This window comes from Vipera ursinii (assembly GCF_947247035.1).
Source record: "Vipera ursinii genome assembly, chromosome: Z".
NCBI classification, from domain to species: Eukaryota; Metazoa; Chordata; class Lepidosauria; order Squamata; family Viperidae; genus Vipera; species Vipera ursinii.
The window spans coordinates 39091891-39107079 of record NC_139517.1 but is presented as its reverse complement, the minus strand read 5'-3'; the positions used below and the strand labels follow the sequence as shown (position 1 = coordinate 39107079).

The 15189-nt window shown below is 37.4% G+C and overlaps 1 protein-coding gene across 1 annotated transcript in view; it reads left to right on the top strand.

Annotated features, from left to right (window-relative positions):
- The window catches only part of MAPT (microtubule associated protein tau), an 86607-nt gene that overhangs the window by 46009 nt on the left and 25409 nt on the right, over positions 1-15189 (top strand). Inside the window, exons 4-8 of the mRNA XM_083378247.1 lie at positions 392-454; positions 5654-5709; positions 6928-7119; positions 8412-8544; positions 9686-9739. Coding sequence (XP_083234373.1) covers positions 392-454; positions 5654-5709; positions 6928-7119; positions 8412-8544; positions 9686-9739 — 498 coding nt within the window. The remainder of the gene's footprint in view (positions 1-391; positions 455-5653; positions 5710-6927; positions 7120-8411; positions 8545-9685; positions 9740-15189) is intronic.

The window sequence follows — 15189 nt, the reverse complement described above, 5'->3', positions numbered from 1 at the left end:
TTATATAAAAATATACACAAATGCCTTTGTTAAAAAACAAATTTGCATCTTCCATAAAGCCTAAATCTCATTTTCATTCAGTTTCAACATACTTAACTGTGCAAATTAATGGTGTATTCATAAATGTTCAGATTAATATCTTTTTAGTTAAATATTTTCTGTAAACCCTGTCAGTTTCATTATATTTTTCTTCAGGTGTATGTCTATAATTGATGAATAGGATGTGATTTATTTCAGTAGAAATGTTTATCATCGGTTTATTTCTATTTCATTTAAATGTACTGCCACGCATTTCCAAATATTCATGTATCATTTGAAAATGCAGAAACATTTGTCTTGTTCTATTTTTAATGTTGAAACCATTTCCCCATCTTTAATTTGGAAAATTTAGCTGAGGAAGCAGGCATAGTTTGTACTCCTAACCACGAAGACCATGCTTCGGGGGATGCTCAAGGTAAGCACAGTAAAGTTTATTTCCTATATATCTAAAAAGTGCTTTGATCCCTAGAAATTGCTGACTTAGCTTAGGCTATGTATTGTCTTAGTGATGAGAGAGAGAGAGAGATGTAGAATAAATTAAAAAAGCACTGGACAAAGTTAATCAAAAAATAAATGTAAATAATAAGAGCAGTATAAACCTATATTATGAATAGCATAGCTTCTGCCATTCATTATTTCAACTCACCTTTCCAAATTCTTGGCCGGTTAGAGACCCAGTTGAATTTTGTGTTCCTAATTGATAGGTTTCACTTTCAGTTTGGTTTTATGGAGTGAATTGTTTTTTTGTGAAGAACATGACCTGAACTAAAAGTAACCATGTCTACAAAATGTACTTGCTTCTTTGTTCTATTAACTGCAGTGTATGTCTGAACCGGACAGATTGTTAAGTCTTAGCTGTGGTTAATTGAAACTAATTCCATCATAGTTTAAACATTTCATCAAAACATAATTGACTTTAATTCTACAGTAGGACCACACTGGTCAAATGGAATTGGAAAGAAAAATATCGTCCTTTTGCTCACGATCACAAGGGAGAAGAAATAACATACATCTGAAGCTTTTGGAGGTAGTGATAAGCCACAGTTGATCATTACAGTTAAATTTGTTCATTCTGTCAGTGCTCTCTTAGAATTTTGGCTACCCATCTTGAAAATGATTGTAGACAACATGAAGGAAATTGTTAGATGATTATTTAGATCACATTGTCTGAAGCTGTGAATCATGTCACAAAATAAATAAAAATAAGTAAACTGTGCTTCACGGAGGTAAAGTGGTAAATGCCATAATAGATTAATAGTTACAGCTATTAAAATATGTTTCCAATAGCTAGAAAATAATCCTGCTGTATTAGTGCTACCAACTTTGATTGGTTAATTGTTTAAGAATAAAGATGCTGGACATATCAAATAAAGAGGTGCTTTATGGGCATATTCCAAATTTATCATTTCAAAATAATTGTAATAGTTTTAATTTTGTAATAATAGAAATAACTGTATTAAGAGAATTGTATTAAGATAGATCCTTGACTTTTACATCCTAGCTTATATTTGAAATAGTTCAAATTAATAAAGTCTTACAACTTTTTTAGGCTCAACAAATAATCTTTTAGATTAAAGGGGTGTTGGTTATATTAAATACTACTGTAGCACTCAGTTTTTCTTCATGAAATAGTCATTTCCCCAAGCTTGTAAGTGATTGTAAATACTTCTGGGTATGTGTTATGTGCACAAATATCTTCCTACCTTTTTGTCATGATAATGCCTTGTGTTACTATGTTATTAGTTGGAGTGAGTGGAAATAATTCACGATGATGATGTAAATGAGATAAAAACAAGGACACCACATCCCCACACCCAACCTTATTTAGGAACCAGCTTACACTTAATTGAAAATAGAGCTTTCCATATATTTCTTGCAGATTTTTCTTTTAGGTTGATCCATGGTCTAGACTATTAGGAGATAAAAAAATATTGCATAGAGAGAAAAAACAAAAGAGAAAGTTAGTATAGAGCTTTCATACACAACCTCAGTGCCATTGAGTGCTGAAAAATAGATGGAATTATGCATACTCACAGAGGCCAGACAGAGACTGTCAAGAATTGATAAAATGCAAACCAGTCTTCCTGCCCTTCAGGTGCCCCAAAAAGATACAGAACCTGAATCAGCAATTTGGGAACAGCTGTGATGTTACGCTGTTTTAGGTCTTGTTCCACAAAGAGAAAGCCAGAAAGATATACAGTAAACTTATTCAGAAATTAAAAGTCCAAATAGATCCAAGGATTTAAACAGTAAAGAAAAGGGAACAAGGGTTATGGTTCATGCAACGAAGAGTTGGAACACAGGGCACTATTTGGTTCAAGAAGCCAAAGTAGCCAATTGTACCGATTCATGGATGATAGAAATTGTATTCAGCAATGAGCCACTGTGCCCTCAAGTTGATCTTCCATAGTCTGGGCTCTTTGAATTTTTGGGCAGGATAGACATTGCTCAGAATTCTGTGTTTGAGGAAAAGCACCCAGTTTGAACAAAGGTTGTTCAAGTACCTGTACTTGTTTTGTCCTTTCCCAATTGATGTTCATTAATTTTTGTCTAATTGTGAAGTCATTAAAGCATGTTGGGCTTGAGTAAGCCTTTATCCCCAGGGTGTCTCCACCAGAAGTTAATATTCCTCTCTACCTTCTGATATTCATTGCTGGGCCATTCTCTTGAGGAAGGGATTGTGTTAAATCTAGGCAGAATCCTTAGCACATTATTATAGACAAAGACAAGAAAAGATAAGTGAGGATCAAAATAATCTCATCTAGACACTGTCTGCACCTGAAAAAATATTTTAAAGATTTTGGAAAAGCTCAGAAAAGATGTTTATAAGCAGTAGAACAGATTGCTTACAGGATAGACAAAAATGGCCACTTAGTTTTTCAGACATTTGTCAGAAAGGAAATTTATCATTTGGAAACTTCAGCTGGTGCAGAATGTGGTTGCACAGGTAGTAAATGATGGCATACATAACACCACTTTTGTGTGAGTTGCATTGGCTACAGATGTGTTTCCAAATACAATTCAAGATGTTGGTAATTACCTTTAAAGCCCTACATGGTTTGGGAGCAGGATACGTGAGGGATCACCTTTTCTCAAGAGTGTCTACCTCTTCAACCCGATTTTGCTGAATAGGCATGCTGTAGATCCCGTCAGCAAAAGAGTGTCAGCTGGCAGGGACTAAAAGACAGTCTTTCCATCCTTCATTCAGAGATTAGAATGGCCCCAACCCTGTTAGCCTTTCATAAAACCCTAAAAACCTGACTACATTCTCAAGCTTGTGCCACGGAATGTGTTAAGGGCCTCGTTTCCTGATTGTATTGCTATCAGGCCAAGTATCTTGGCTGCTATGTATATTGTTTTTATTCTTTTAAAATGTTTTTAGTATTTTGATTGTGATATCACCCAGAGTCATTGACTGAGATGGATGGCTATAGAAATTTAACGAATGGATGGATGGAAGGATGGATGGATGAATGAATGAAATTTGCAGTTATCCATTGTTAAGAAGACAAGCTTCTACTTTCCAATACAATGCTACTAATATTAATAGTTATAATATAATTCTGCATGTTCCAATGCAGTCATATAGCCTTTTCACATTTTCCAAAACAGATCTTTGTTTGATTTCTCTCTGCTCATCAAAGGCCTATAGGGGAAAATAATAACAAAAATTGCTGCATTTTTGAGAAGGGACTGAGCAGAAAATGACATATGAAAAGTCTTAAGACGAGGTAGGGTAAAATGCCTGCTTTTAGTGCTGGCAGATGTTTTTCAGCTCTATAAGCACAAAACTAATTCTATAACCATTAAAATTACCGCATACAGGTAAGCAAACTATGTTTTATAGAATGGACAAATATAATTCTATATTCTTCCTTGGTACAATATGGCTTTTTGTAAATCCTATTTCTTTTAGCCATATAGTCCGCTCTGTCTCCCACTAAACCCTACTTAATTATTTTTGGATAGTTTGGGCATTTTTCCCCCATTTTGAGTCAAGGATAAAACATTCTTAAAAGTGGCATCTATCCAACCATTTTTATAAAGCGCACTCTAAATCTCTGGACAACTATTTATTTCACTCACTAGTAGACTATGTAAATTGAACTACTGGATTCCAAACTTACTGAGAAATATTAACAGTATACAAAAAATGTTTGAGCCTTTGAATAAGTTATTTTTTAAGAAAGCACTATATAGTTGTAAGGTGTGCACTGGAGAGAATAATTTTCTTCTCTTCCTCAACTTTTCCCAATTTATTAATTTTTCTAAAGAATTGAGAATCTAGTTAAATAATACCACCTTTATTGTTGTTAGGAAATCTTGAATTAAAAATTTGGACCTGGACTCGTATTTTACAGATATTAAATCTTAAGCAACAATTAATTAAAGAAAGCAGAATAAAATGTAGGCAGAAATTCCATTCTCTAATATTAAACTCTAAAATAGACTTAAGCTTTACATTAATATTAAGCTTTACATTAATAAATCTATTATTTTATATTATAAAATATTGCATACTGAGACAGTTTTGCAAAATGCATTAGTTTGGATTTACTTTCACTATATTATAATGTATATAATGCAAACAGCTAATGAACTTTCTTTGTTACAGTGTTAGAATTAAATATGTGTACTATTCTCATCCATGAAACACAACTTGGTAAATTTAAACTGAGTTAAATTATTCCTTTAGTAATCAGCAATAGGGTTATTTTCTAAGTTTGGTTCAGCTGCATAAAAAAAAAATCTGGTCTAAAAATAATCTGTCTGCAATGAAATTGGCTTAAACATTGTGAAATCTTTTGATGTAAAACCACTGGTTAGATTAGATGAACGGATCACAAAAACTAATACTTTATTTCCTGAAATCCACCCGATTCCTTGAACCAAGATACAGAATGAAGGCAATAGCCCTTTTCTAACTATTGCTGCCCTATTAAATGCTCTACCAAGCTAAGCTTTACCATAAGATCCAAACTGGCCGAGAGGAAGCAAAGCTATTGTGAATAATTATGCTTGTGAAACATCATGATTCCCCTCCCCCCATACCTCCTTTATTATCCCAATTATATGCTTCTGACGGTGCATAGGGTTTCTTTATACAGAGAAGGAAGACTAACTACTCTAATGTGGAATGGAATACCTTCAAACTGCTTTGCTTTCTTTTCAAGGAGTTACAAGCAGATAAAGCATTACATCCCTTTGTATTAAAAAAATGACAAGACACTGATAGGCTGCTCCATTGCTATAGTCATTAAAGACACAAAGTGATCTTGCCAACTCTTGACATCACTTTGCAAACAGAGCTTCACACAAAAACATTGGAGGAGTTGCCAAAAACGGTTTCAGTTGGTTGGGAACACAGTATTTTGTGTTCTCAATACAGCTGACTTGATTTTTGCTGTGTGTGTGTTTTTTTTTAATTATTTTCCGGAGTGTTTAATGTTAGACAAAGCATGATTGCTGTTTGCATTAAAACGAGAGAGGAGAATTGCGTGTGATAGTTGCCCAAATAGTTATATTCCAAATTTATTTTATAATTTATTGCTTCACTTACCGTACCTGTCCCAGAAAGCATACTAAGTATAGGGGCTTTTCCCTTTTATTTCAGCTCACATTGACAGCAGAGATAAAAATGAAATTGGGACTGAAGAACGAAAACCAAAGGTAAGATGACAAGTGGATTATCATAGGATATTCTTTTTCCCCTTTCGTTCCTCTCTCTTGAAACATTTTTCTTCTGAGACCAGGCTGTTTTCTATGTAACGACAGGAAAAAACTTTAAATGTATTTTTGGTATTTGATTATCCAGAAAGTTGTTTCGAAATCTGGATACTTTCTCCAGTTCTTCTATTAGCTCATCTGAATTCCCCTCTCTCCCCCTTTGAAAAGAAGTTCATAATCTGAAAACAAGAATCTCTTAAAAACAAATTGTTTTCCTATGCACCAAAATGGCCATTTTTATTTTCTAAACAACAAAGTGCTGCTGTAGTTTAACCTACCACAGTAATTAGTATAGGCTGGGATAGAACAAGCTGGACAGAACATATAATAAAGAATATTGTACAGCTTTCTTTTTTTTCTGTACAGGTGATTTCATGACTTGTCTTGTGATTGAAATTTGCAAAGTAGTTTTTTTTAACCTTAGTACAATTAGGAATAATAGTATCTGCTTATATAGTGCTCAAAAGGAGGACAGGTTTTATAGACACAAAACAGCCCAGACAAGAAGCATGACTGGAAATATTAGCTGAATTACTGAGGCTTGTTCTTTTAAATTTTATAGTTCTAAAATGTCCCTATTAAAATTAGTTTTCCTCTTAACTATCAAACATTTGCTGATCATGTAATTACTAGAATCAACCCAGCCATTATAGGAACCTCGAATGTCTATTTCAACAATAATATTGCAATGATTTGTCCCAGAAAAGTTTTCTGAAATTAGCATAGATACAAAAGGAAAACCATTCATACACATTATATGAGCCACATTAATGTAAAAAAAAAACCTGGCTGTTGATTGGTTTTGTTGTGGAATGGAGAGAAATATCATCTCACTTATAATTGTGCAACCTTATAATGATAACTAATAACATGGAGATAATTAATAGAACATTTGAAAAATTACTGTAATTTGATAAATACTTGCAGATTCTGAGGTGTTCATTGTAAAAGTGAGGTGTTCCTTAAATATGGGTAAGGGACTGGGATATATATTTGTTATGTTTTTGTTGTCAGGAGAATAGTTTCATTTAACTTTTAGTTTGATTTCAGTATGGTTAACTCAGCAGTCATTCTTATTTTACTTTAATCATCTTTTTAAGTTTATTGTTTCCCCCCACCTTTTCCACGCTAACCCTTGGTTTGATTTTATTTGTTTTAAAGACATCTATACCTTCCTCTGTCAAAATCTCGCAAGGTAGATCTTCCATTATCCCCAAACGCAACTCCTCTATTAGTTCTATCCCCTTGAAAAAACCCTCCAGTCCTTCCAGGTCCTCCTCTTCTACCCCTAAATGCATCTCTTCTATCGCATCCCGATCAACCAGTACAGGAACAAAAGGAAAAAACAGCAAGGTAAGGAATTACTTTAAAAGAAAAGCAGGGGAGAAGGGAGGGAGCATTGTTTCATTGCTATTTGAATTTGGCCACTTGGTTTACAAACTTACATTCAGCCTTACTGAGTCTGCTGTTGGCTGAGGATTATTTTCCACGAGATTATGTCACACCATGGTTACTCATCTTGTAATCTCTTGCTAATGCAAACTCTCTGCCATTTGAGTGACTAGGGTAGCACTGACTGCCAACTCTTTATAACTGAATTTAGAAGTATTGCTTGACATTTTCTTGACATAGTTAAATAATGCCTGAAATTCATTTGAAGCCAAGGAAGCTGCTATTTAGCAACTGCCAGTTATGCAGTGGCTCAGTGGGTTAGGACGCTGAGCTTGTCGATCAGAAGGTCGGCAGTTTGGCAGGACGAATCCCGAGTGCCGCGTAACAGAGTTGAGCGCCTGTTACTTGTCCCAGCTTCTGCCAACCTAGCAGTTCGAAAGCACGTAAAAATGCAAGTAGAAAAATAGGGACCACTGCGGTGGGAAGGTAACAGCGTTCCGTGCGCCTTTGGCGTCTAGTCATGCCGGCCACATGACCACGGAGACGTCCTCAGACAAGTGCTGGCTCTTCGGCTTTGAAATGGAGATGAGCACTGGCCCCTAGAGTTGGAAACGACTAGCACGCATGTGCGGGGGAACCTTTACCTTTACCTTTTAGTTATGCTTTTCAGTGGGAATTTGCTGTTTGAGCAAATTGGCAATTGCCAAGCTTCGCAGTAAGGACATAGAATGAAAAAAAAAGCCTGATAGATCTTTTTGTAACTGGCTTCTCTACTTTTGCCCAAATTTGATTTAATAGTGCTCAAATTTTTCAAAAGTCGAGAAAATAATGTCACCCTCAACTATAGAGAGCCAATAGCCATACCATCATCTGTTTCTAGGTTTCTGATTTCAGTGTTGCAGGGGGGGGGGGAAACCCTATGGAATTAATGTAGAGAATGGATATATTGCTGCCTGTTAGACCTCATCAAATTGATTTAGTTTAGGTACATTTGATTCCCTCTAAGAATGATTAGTGATTTCTCTCACAAGGTTATTAATTAAAGAAGAAAAAGCAAGTAAAACATTTTGTACTCAGCATAAAATGCAAATGTAACATCATAGTAAGTACATACAACATTAGACTTAAGTGAAAACTTACTTATTTAGGAGACTTGGACTGAAAACCATGTAAAGATAGGAGGCATTTTAGCTATTTTTTTTTAAACTTCACTAGCAGTATAGTAACTGTTCCCTTTCTTAATGTATCTTCAGGGTCCAGATGTGAAAAGTGCATCAAAGATAGCAACCCCACGCTCTGCTGCGGCACAGAATCAGAAGAGCCCAGCCAGTGTGTCTCGGATCCCTTCAAAAACTCCCACTGTTCCTAAGACACCACCGAGCCTCAGTAAGGGAAGAAATTTATGTGTTCATATTGTTACACATAGAGGAAAAAGAAAAAACCCCAGATCCTTTGGTTTATTGGAATCATTTTTATATGTAAATATATGAAATTAATTTTATGGTGGTTTCTCGGGAAAATATACATTCTTCAGGACACCCTTGGCAATTCATGTGACTGAAAGTATGCTGTTGGAAAGATCATCAAAATGGGAGGTTAGCTTGGAAAGGGTTAAAGGTACCACGGTATTAATATTGAATCAATATTATAAGGGACTTCCTCATGGCCTGTGTCATTCCGCTCACCAAACACTCAGAGCTTTCTTACATTGATCTGATTGCAGCTGTTGCAGGAAAAATCAGAGCTGACTTATGCTCCTTCCAAACAACCTATCAAATAGCGAAGTGTAGAAATTAGTCCTTGCTTAGAGCCTGGCTGCATTTGTTCACAGCAAGGAAAGAAACCTCTCTTGAACAGTAAATACAGATGATATTGTTGGGAAAAGCTTTCCATAGGTCTTTGCAAGACATCTTATCAAAGAGGGGTCAAATTGTCACATGGAAACCTCTTTAATGACAATGGTTTTAAGTGATCTTTATACATTTATCATGACAAGTAGGATGTTTCTAAACCAGACTTATATTTTTCAGTCTCAGACACTAAATGTGAAGGTCTATTTATAACCGATTTCTGCTTTCCCAATCAAAAAGACAAATTGTTGTATCACCAGTAATGCTGGAAGATACCTTTAAAGAAGCATACGCACCCTTTTATTTCCACAATCAGAATAAATTTGTCAAAACTATTTCTGAGAGCAATCCTGAGATGCAGCTGCTTTAAGGAGATGAGGACAGATGCTACATTAGTGCTCTCATGTGCACCAGTGCATCACTTTGCCCTTGAAACTGAAATGCAGCACAGCCCTCATAGGTAATGAAGCTCAGTAATCATAAGATTTCTCTCAATATAATGCAATCTACAGATCTTAGCGACTTCCCTAATGTTTGGCGATCACTTTATTATTTTCATTTATTTCAGTGCCGAGAATGACACCACTAATTTGTAGTAGTTATCCTAATGTATCGCTCTAGATCTGAAAAGACACTAAAAGTCATGGTTCAGTGAAGGAATATTTTTGTTCTTTCAGCTGCTAAGAAGGAGCAGAGAAGGCCCCCTAGCACAGCAGCAAAATCTGAGAGAGGTAAAAAAAATATTATTATTTAGTTCCTTCTTTATTCCTAAAGAATCCTAAGGTACTTTTCAGGCATTGATCTAAAAGTTCTGTTGATTCTGAATATTGATGCTAATGTTTCAGCTGGTGTATGAGACATTATTATGGAGTGAAAACTTTGTGTTCAGCCTTTCAGTTGGAAAGACGAGGTATCAATGTGAAGATAGTGTAAAATATATATTGTAGAAGCATAGACACTTGGGCAAGATGATAATCTAGTTTAAATATATAAATTAAGTTGGCTGATATAGCGTCATGGGTGAGCGCTAGTTCAACTGGCATTTACCTAGAATTAAAATAGTGAATATTATCATTGTTCCTGGAAAAGGGAGAACGGTCGGGGCCCCCAGGGTCAGGAGGCTTACCAGCCCAATGCAAAGTGACAGGCAAAGAGCACAGTACTGGATATTCATCTGAGTGTCTGGATGGGTGCATACAGAAAGGCACTGCAGGCCATGAGGTATCCTAGCTTAATCTAGCTGACATTTTCAGTTTTTAGAAACTAAATTGATGTCAACATGCGGACTTATTCCCCTGGCAGCTGGATTTCAAATAAAAACAACGTAGTTCCATATGGTGAGTCGAGCTAAGAATAGTTGCTATATATATATATATATATATATATATATATATATATATATATATATATATATATATATATATATATATATTGATACATATACATTGAAACATATACGTACACACACATATATTCAAGAAATTTTTTTGAGCCTGTGAAGGAAAAAAATGTCTTCTGTAATAAAATACATATACACATTTTTCTTAATTATTTTGTTAAGCACTAAATGTTTAAATGTTAAATGTTTGGCTCAGTAGGACTGAGCAAATGTGATATCTGGCTATTATTACACACAGGACTAACCCATTTAACACAATCCATCATAACTAAAACTTCAAAATCCAAATTATTGAACAACTCAGGTAAAAGTAGAATAATAAGCCTGTTGCGAGTTAAATAAAAAAATACAATGTGTTTCTTGAATATTATATCACAGTACAGTAGGGAGAGCAGGAATATCAGAGAATACAATACTGGATCAGTGAAGTGTAGGATTTTCTGAATATTTATAAAGCCAATATTTGCTGTACTAACAGTGTGGTTCCACTTAAAGCTTCCAAATAAACAATGGGATGCAATTAACAATTAAGTTTATTCATTTATTCCCCACTATTTCTTTTCATTCATAGTCAATAATCTGCAGACAATTTGCAATCTATGTCATAAAAAATAATATCATTTATTACAGGTAATGTAAAATTAGGATATGTTAATGCTAAACAAATGGCAGGCAAAATGCAAATATTAATCTCCAGAGTCGTCTTGTAACAGCTAAAATTTAACCATTTGACAGTTATTTGGGCTCAAACATTTTATTAGTTTATCAGAATATAAAACACAAAGGAAAATAAAAATAATGGAAACTAGGGGAGGGGAGAGTGTGGAGTAGAAAGGGATAAAGGAAAAACAGGGTGTTGACTGCCAACTCTTTAGCAGAGGGCTTTTCAACCTTTTCACCCATTGTACCACTTTTAGAATATGGCAACATCCAAGTACCACCAGTCGCCTAGCAAGGTGTCAAAAACCTGATGACCAAAAAAAAAAGGAAAAAAGTGATGAAGTACAGGTAGTCCTCAACTCACAACAGTTCGCTTTGTGACTGTTCGAAGTTAAAATGGCACTGGAAAAAGTGCCCCCCAAGCCACAGCCGAGCAAGACACCTGCCTGCCTGCCTGGCGGTGCTCTTCCTCCTGTCCAAGGTGTTCATTGTTGTGAGCATTTCTGTTGAGGATTGGCAGCGGGGGTGGGGTGGGGGGTGTTTGGTTTTTATTCCCCTCACCTCTGCTGGGTGGTTGCAGCAGGTTTTGGTCACTTCAGATGACCCTGGGACACTGTGACCGTCATAAATATGAATCAGTTGCCAAGCATCTGAATGTAAATCACAAGACCCTGGAGATGCTGCAACATTCCAGCTGATCGGCGCTTCTTTGGGGCTCAGAAGCTGGAGCCTGGCGTTGATCCTGGTGCTTCCACTGAGCCCTGACAGCCCTGAAGAAGCGCTGATCCTGGCGCTTCCGCTGAGCCCTGACAGCTCTGCTGTGCCAGCCATCTCTCACTCAGGTTTGTGTGGTGCTGCCACCGGTTCAGCTCATTCCCTTCCCCCGCTACGGTCGCGTACCACCTGCCAGGTGCCAATGTACCACAGGTGGTACCTGTACCACTGGTTGAAAAGCCCTGTTTTAGCACAGTAGAAGAGAATAACATTAAAACCTCAACTTTTTATACAATAATATATAGTAGCCATTCTGTAACAACACATATCTAATCCACAAAGTTTTATTTTTCCATTACAAGCACAAAATCCAGAAGCGGTTTCCAGATAAAAACAAAAGTAGATATATTCTTTTTTTAAATAATCAATTTAACCATCTCTACTTTGTTTTCTGTGGAAAATATTATATTTCTATTTGCACACATTAATCTTTATAGGCTATCGTCATTTATATTAGCAAAGTTCACTGTAATCTTTCATATTCTTTAATCATAAACTTATTTGCATCTATGTTAACACTCTAAACTTTTGTTTAAAAATATTTGTAAAATCAGTAAATTCTAATACATCTTTTTTTAGCTTCCTCATAACAGATTTTTTTTCAAATATACTTTAAATATTTTACAAATTTTAGGAAACACTCTGGTATTATAGATAAAGGGAAAAAAATTTCAAACCCACTTTACATTAAAATTTAATTTTAATTACATATATCAAACTGGTAAAAATCCATCCTAACTCTAATTAACTAATTAAATTTAAGTTGCTCCTTCCCACTTTTCTTTGTAAAGTAAAATCTTTTTCTTGTCTGGAATGTCGATCAAATTATTATCTTTTTATTTATTTATTTATTTATTTATTTATTTATTTATTTTAATTCCATTTATATCCCGCCCTTCTCCGAAGACTCAGGGCGGCTTACAAACTTAGCAGTAGCCTTCATTCTATGTATATGCCTGCTTATTAGGGCTTTCACACACACACCCCAAGCGGCATTATTACAAAGTCAGCTTAATTGCCCCCAACAATCTGGGTCCTCATTTTACCTACCTCAGAAGGATGGAAGGCTGAGTCAACCTTGAGCCTGGTGGGATGCGAACCTGCACTAATTGCAGGCAGCTGGTGTTACTTAAGGAGGCATTAGCCCACTGCTCCACCAAGGCTCTGTACTTATCTTTTTGTCAAGAAATTCTCAAGCTTGTTAGTATCCATGAAGAAAAAGTCTCAAACTTAGCCTCTTGAAAGTTGCAGATTTTCTTGGAACTCTTCTTTCAATTGTGCTGGAAGGTTTACATTGAAACCATCATCATAATAAAGATTTGGGTCAGTTTTATATTCCAGAGTTGGTGTTGGGTCTTTTGCATTGTCAGCTACTTGTGAAATTTCCTCGATCGTTTGATAATTTTCTACACATAGTTGCATCTCTGAAGAAGTTTGAGTAGTTTTTATAACATCCTTAGAACATATATTGATCTATAAAGTGAAGAATTTTTTTATTTAAGAATTTTTCAAAAAATATCTAATAATTTACTCAAATCCATGCTCCATCTTCTGAACTCCCTCTGGTGGACAAAGAGTAATTTTTTTGTAGGTCACTTAAGAATTGCTGGCCAGAGTTCATGAATATTGGAAAGTTTTAGCCACTCACAGCAAAGCAAAACAAGTTACAAATTACTTAAAAATAGTAAAATAAAAACCACAACTTTCTATCTGTATGTTTCTCCATCAAAGTTAAAAATAAAGACACTCCATGCTTCCTTATTTTAGCTTGCCATCAGTAGCTGTCTTTCTTACTGTTTAACAATAAAGAATTCCCCAAAATGGAGCAGATCTTCAAAAAGAAGTAACGGGCTGTGGCTGAAGAGACCCTCTTTTAACTCAGTAAAGACAATAATCCCTAAAACCGTTTAAGAAATGAAAGGCACAGTTTATTATTTGTTTGAAAAATAAATTTCAGAATGGCTGCTTTTTTCAACAATAAAGTGATTGCACCTCCCCCCCCAAAACTGGAAAGCTCAGCAGCTCACTTGGAAGCACAGCTCCTGAAGCTACTTGCAGACTGTTAACTACCGTGTTTCCCTGAAAATTAGACCTACCCCGAAAATAAGACCTACCCTGATTTTTGGGGGTGGGCCTAATATAAGCCCTACCTCAAAAATAAGCCCTACGTAGGACCCCGCCCACTCCACCCCATCTCGCTGCCACAATGGGGCAGGAAAGCGCGTGTTGCGCCACTGCTGCCACAATGAGGCGAGGCAGGTGGGGGAGGGGGTGGAGCTGCTCCATGCGCCCCACACCTGCTTATTTCAGGGCCCCTCAGCCAGTCATTCCTTGCTCGGTGACCTTCCCTTTCACTCCCCTCTCGAGCCGGACTGCCATGCTATGGGGAATGGGCGGAGTAGGCCCAGTCCCACTCTGCCACTTCGGAGCCAGGTGGGAGTGACAGCGAAAGCCTTCGCTGCTGCTGCGCGCTGTTGAAGAGGTTTTCTTCGAGCATCACCCCACAGGTCACCTGCCTGGTGGCAGCCGCCTCCTCTTCCACCAACTGTCCTGTGGCTTGCGCCGTGACTGGGCAGCACAAGCCTCCCCTGCTGCCTCCCTCCATGAGCCCTCTGTTGCTGCCACTGGAGAGAAGGGAGAACGGGGAGAGGCGCAGCTCTACGCAGCAGTGCAGAGCAGAAAAGAGCACTTGCTTGCCACCCTGCATCTCCCCACGTCTCCCTTCTCCAGTCTGGAAATGGTAACCCCGTTTCCTGCTGCTTCTCTTCCTAGCGCTGCTGTAGAGTTTGGCACACCACCACCCAGTTCCTCCCTCTTCCCGAAAGCATTTCTTCACTAGCATGTTTTCCAGCTCTGGCACGTTTCTCTCCTGCAGCAAGGAAATGGAGTTTGTGGGACTAAAAAATGTTCAGTCAGACCTTCCTATGTCTTGTGGGGAAAAAAAGATCTCAAAACAAGTTGGAAAGTCTGACTGGTGGAGGGAGGTGGCAGGGAAGGCTTGCGCTGCCCGGTCAAGGTGCAAGTCACAGGAGAGTTGGCAGAGGAGAAGGAGGTGGAGGTTGCTGCCGGGCAGGTGATCTGTGGGGTGAAGTGTGAAGAAAACCCCTCAAGCAGCGCACAGCAGCAGCAGAGCCTTTTGCCATCACTCCCCACTGGCTCTGAAATGACAGAGGGGGACCGGGCCTACCCCACCCATCCTCCATAGCATGGCAGTCCGGCTCAGGAGGGGTATGAAAGGGAAGGTCGCTGAGCAAGGAATGGCCTGGCTGGAGGGGCCCTGAAGTAAGCAGGTGCAGGGTGCATGGGGCAGCTCCACCCCTTCCCCCACCTGCCTCATAGCAGTAGCAA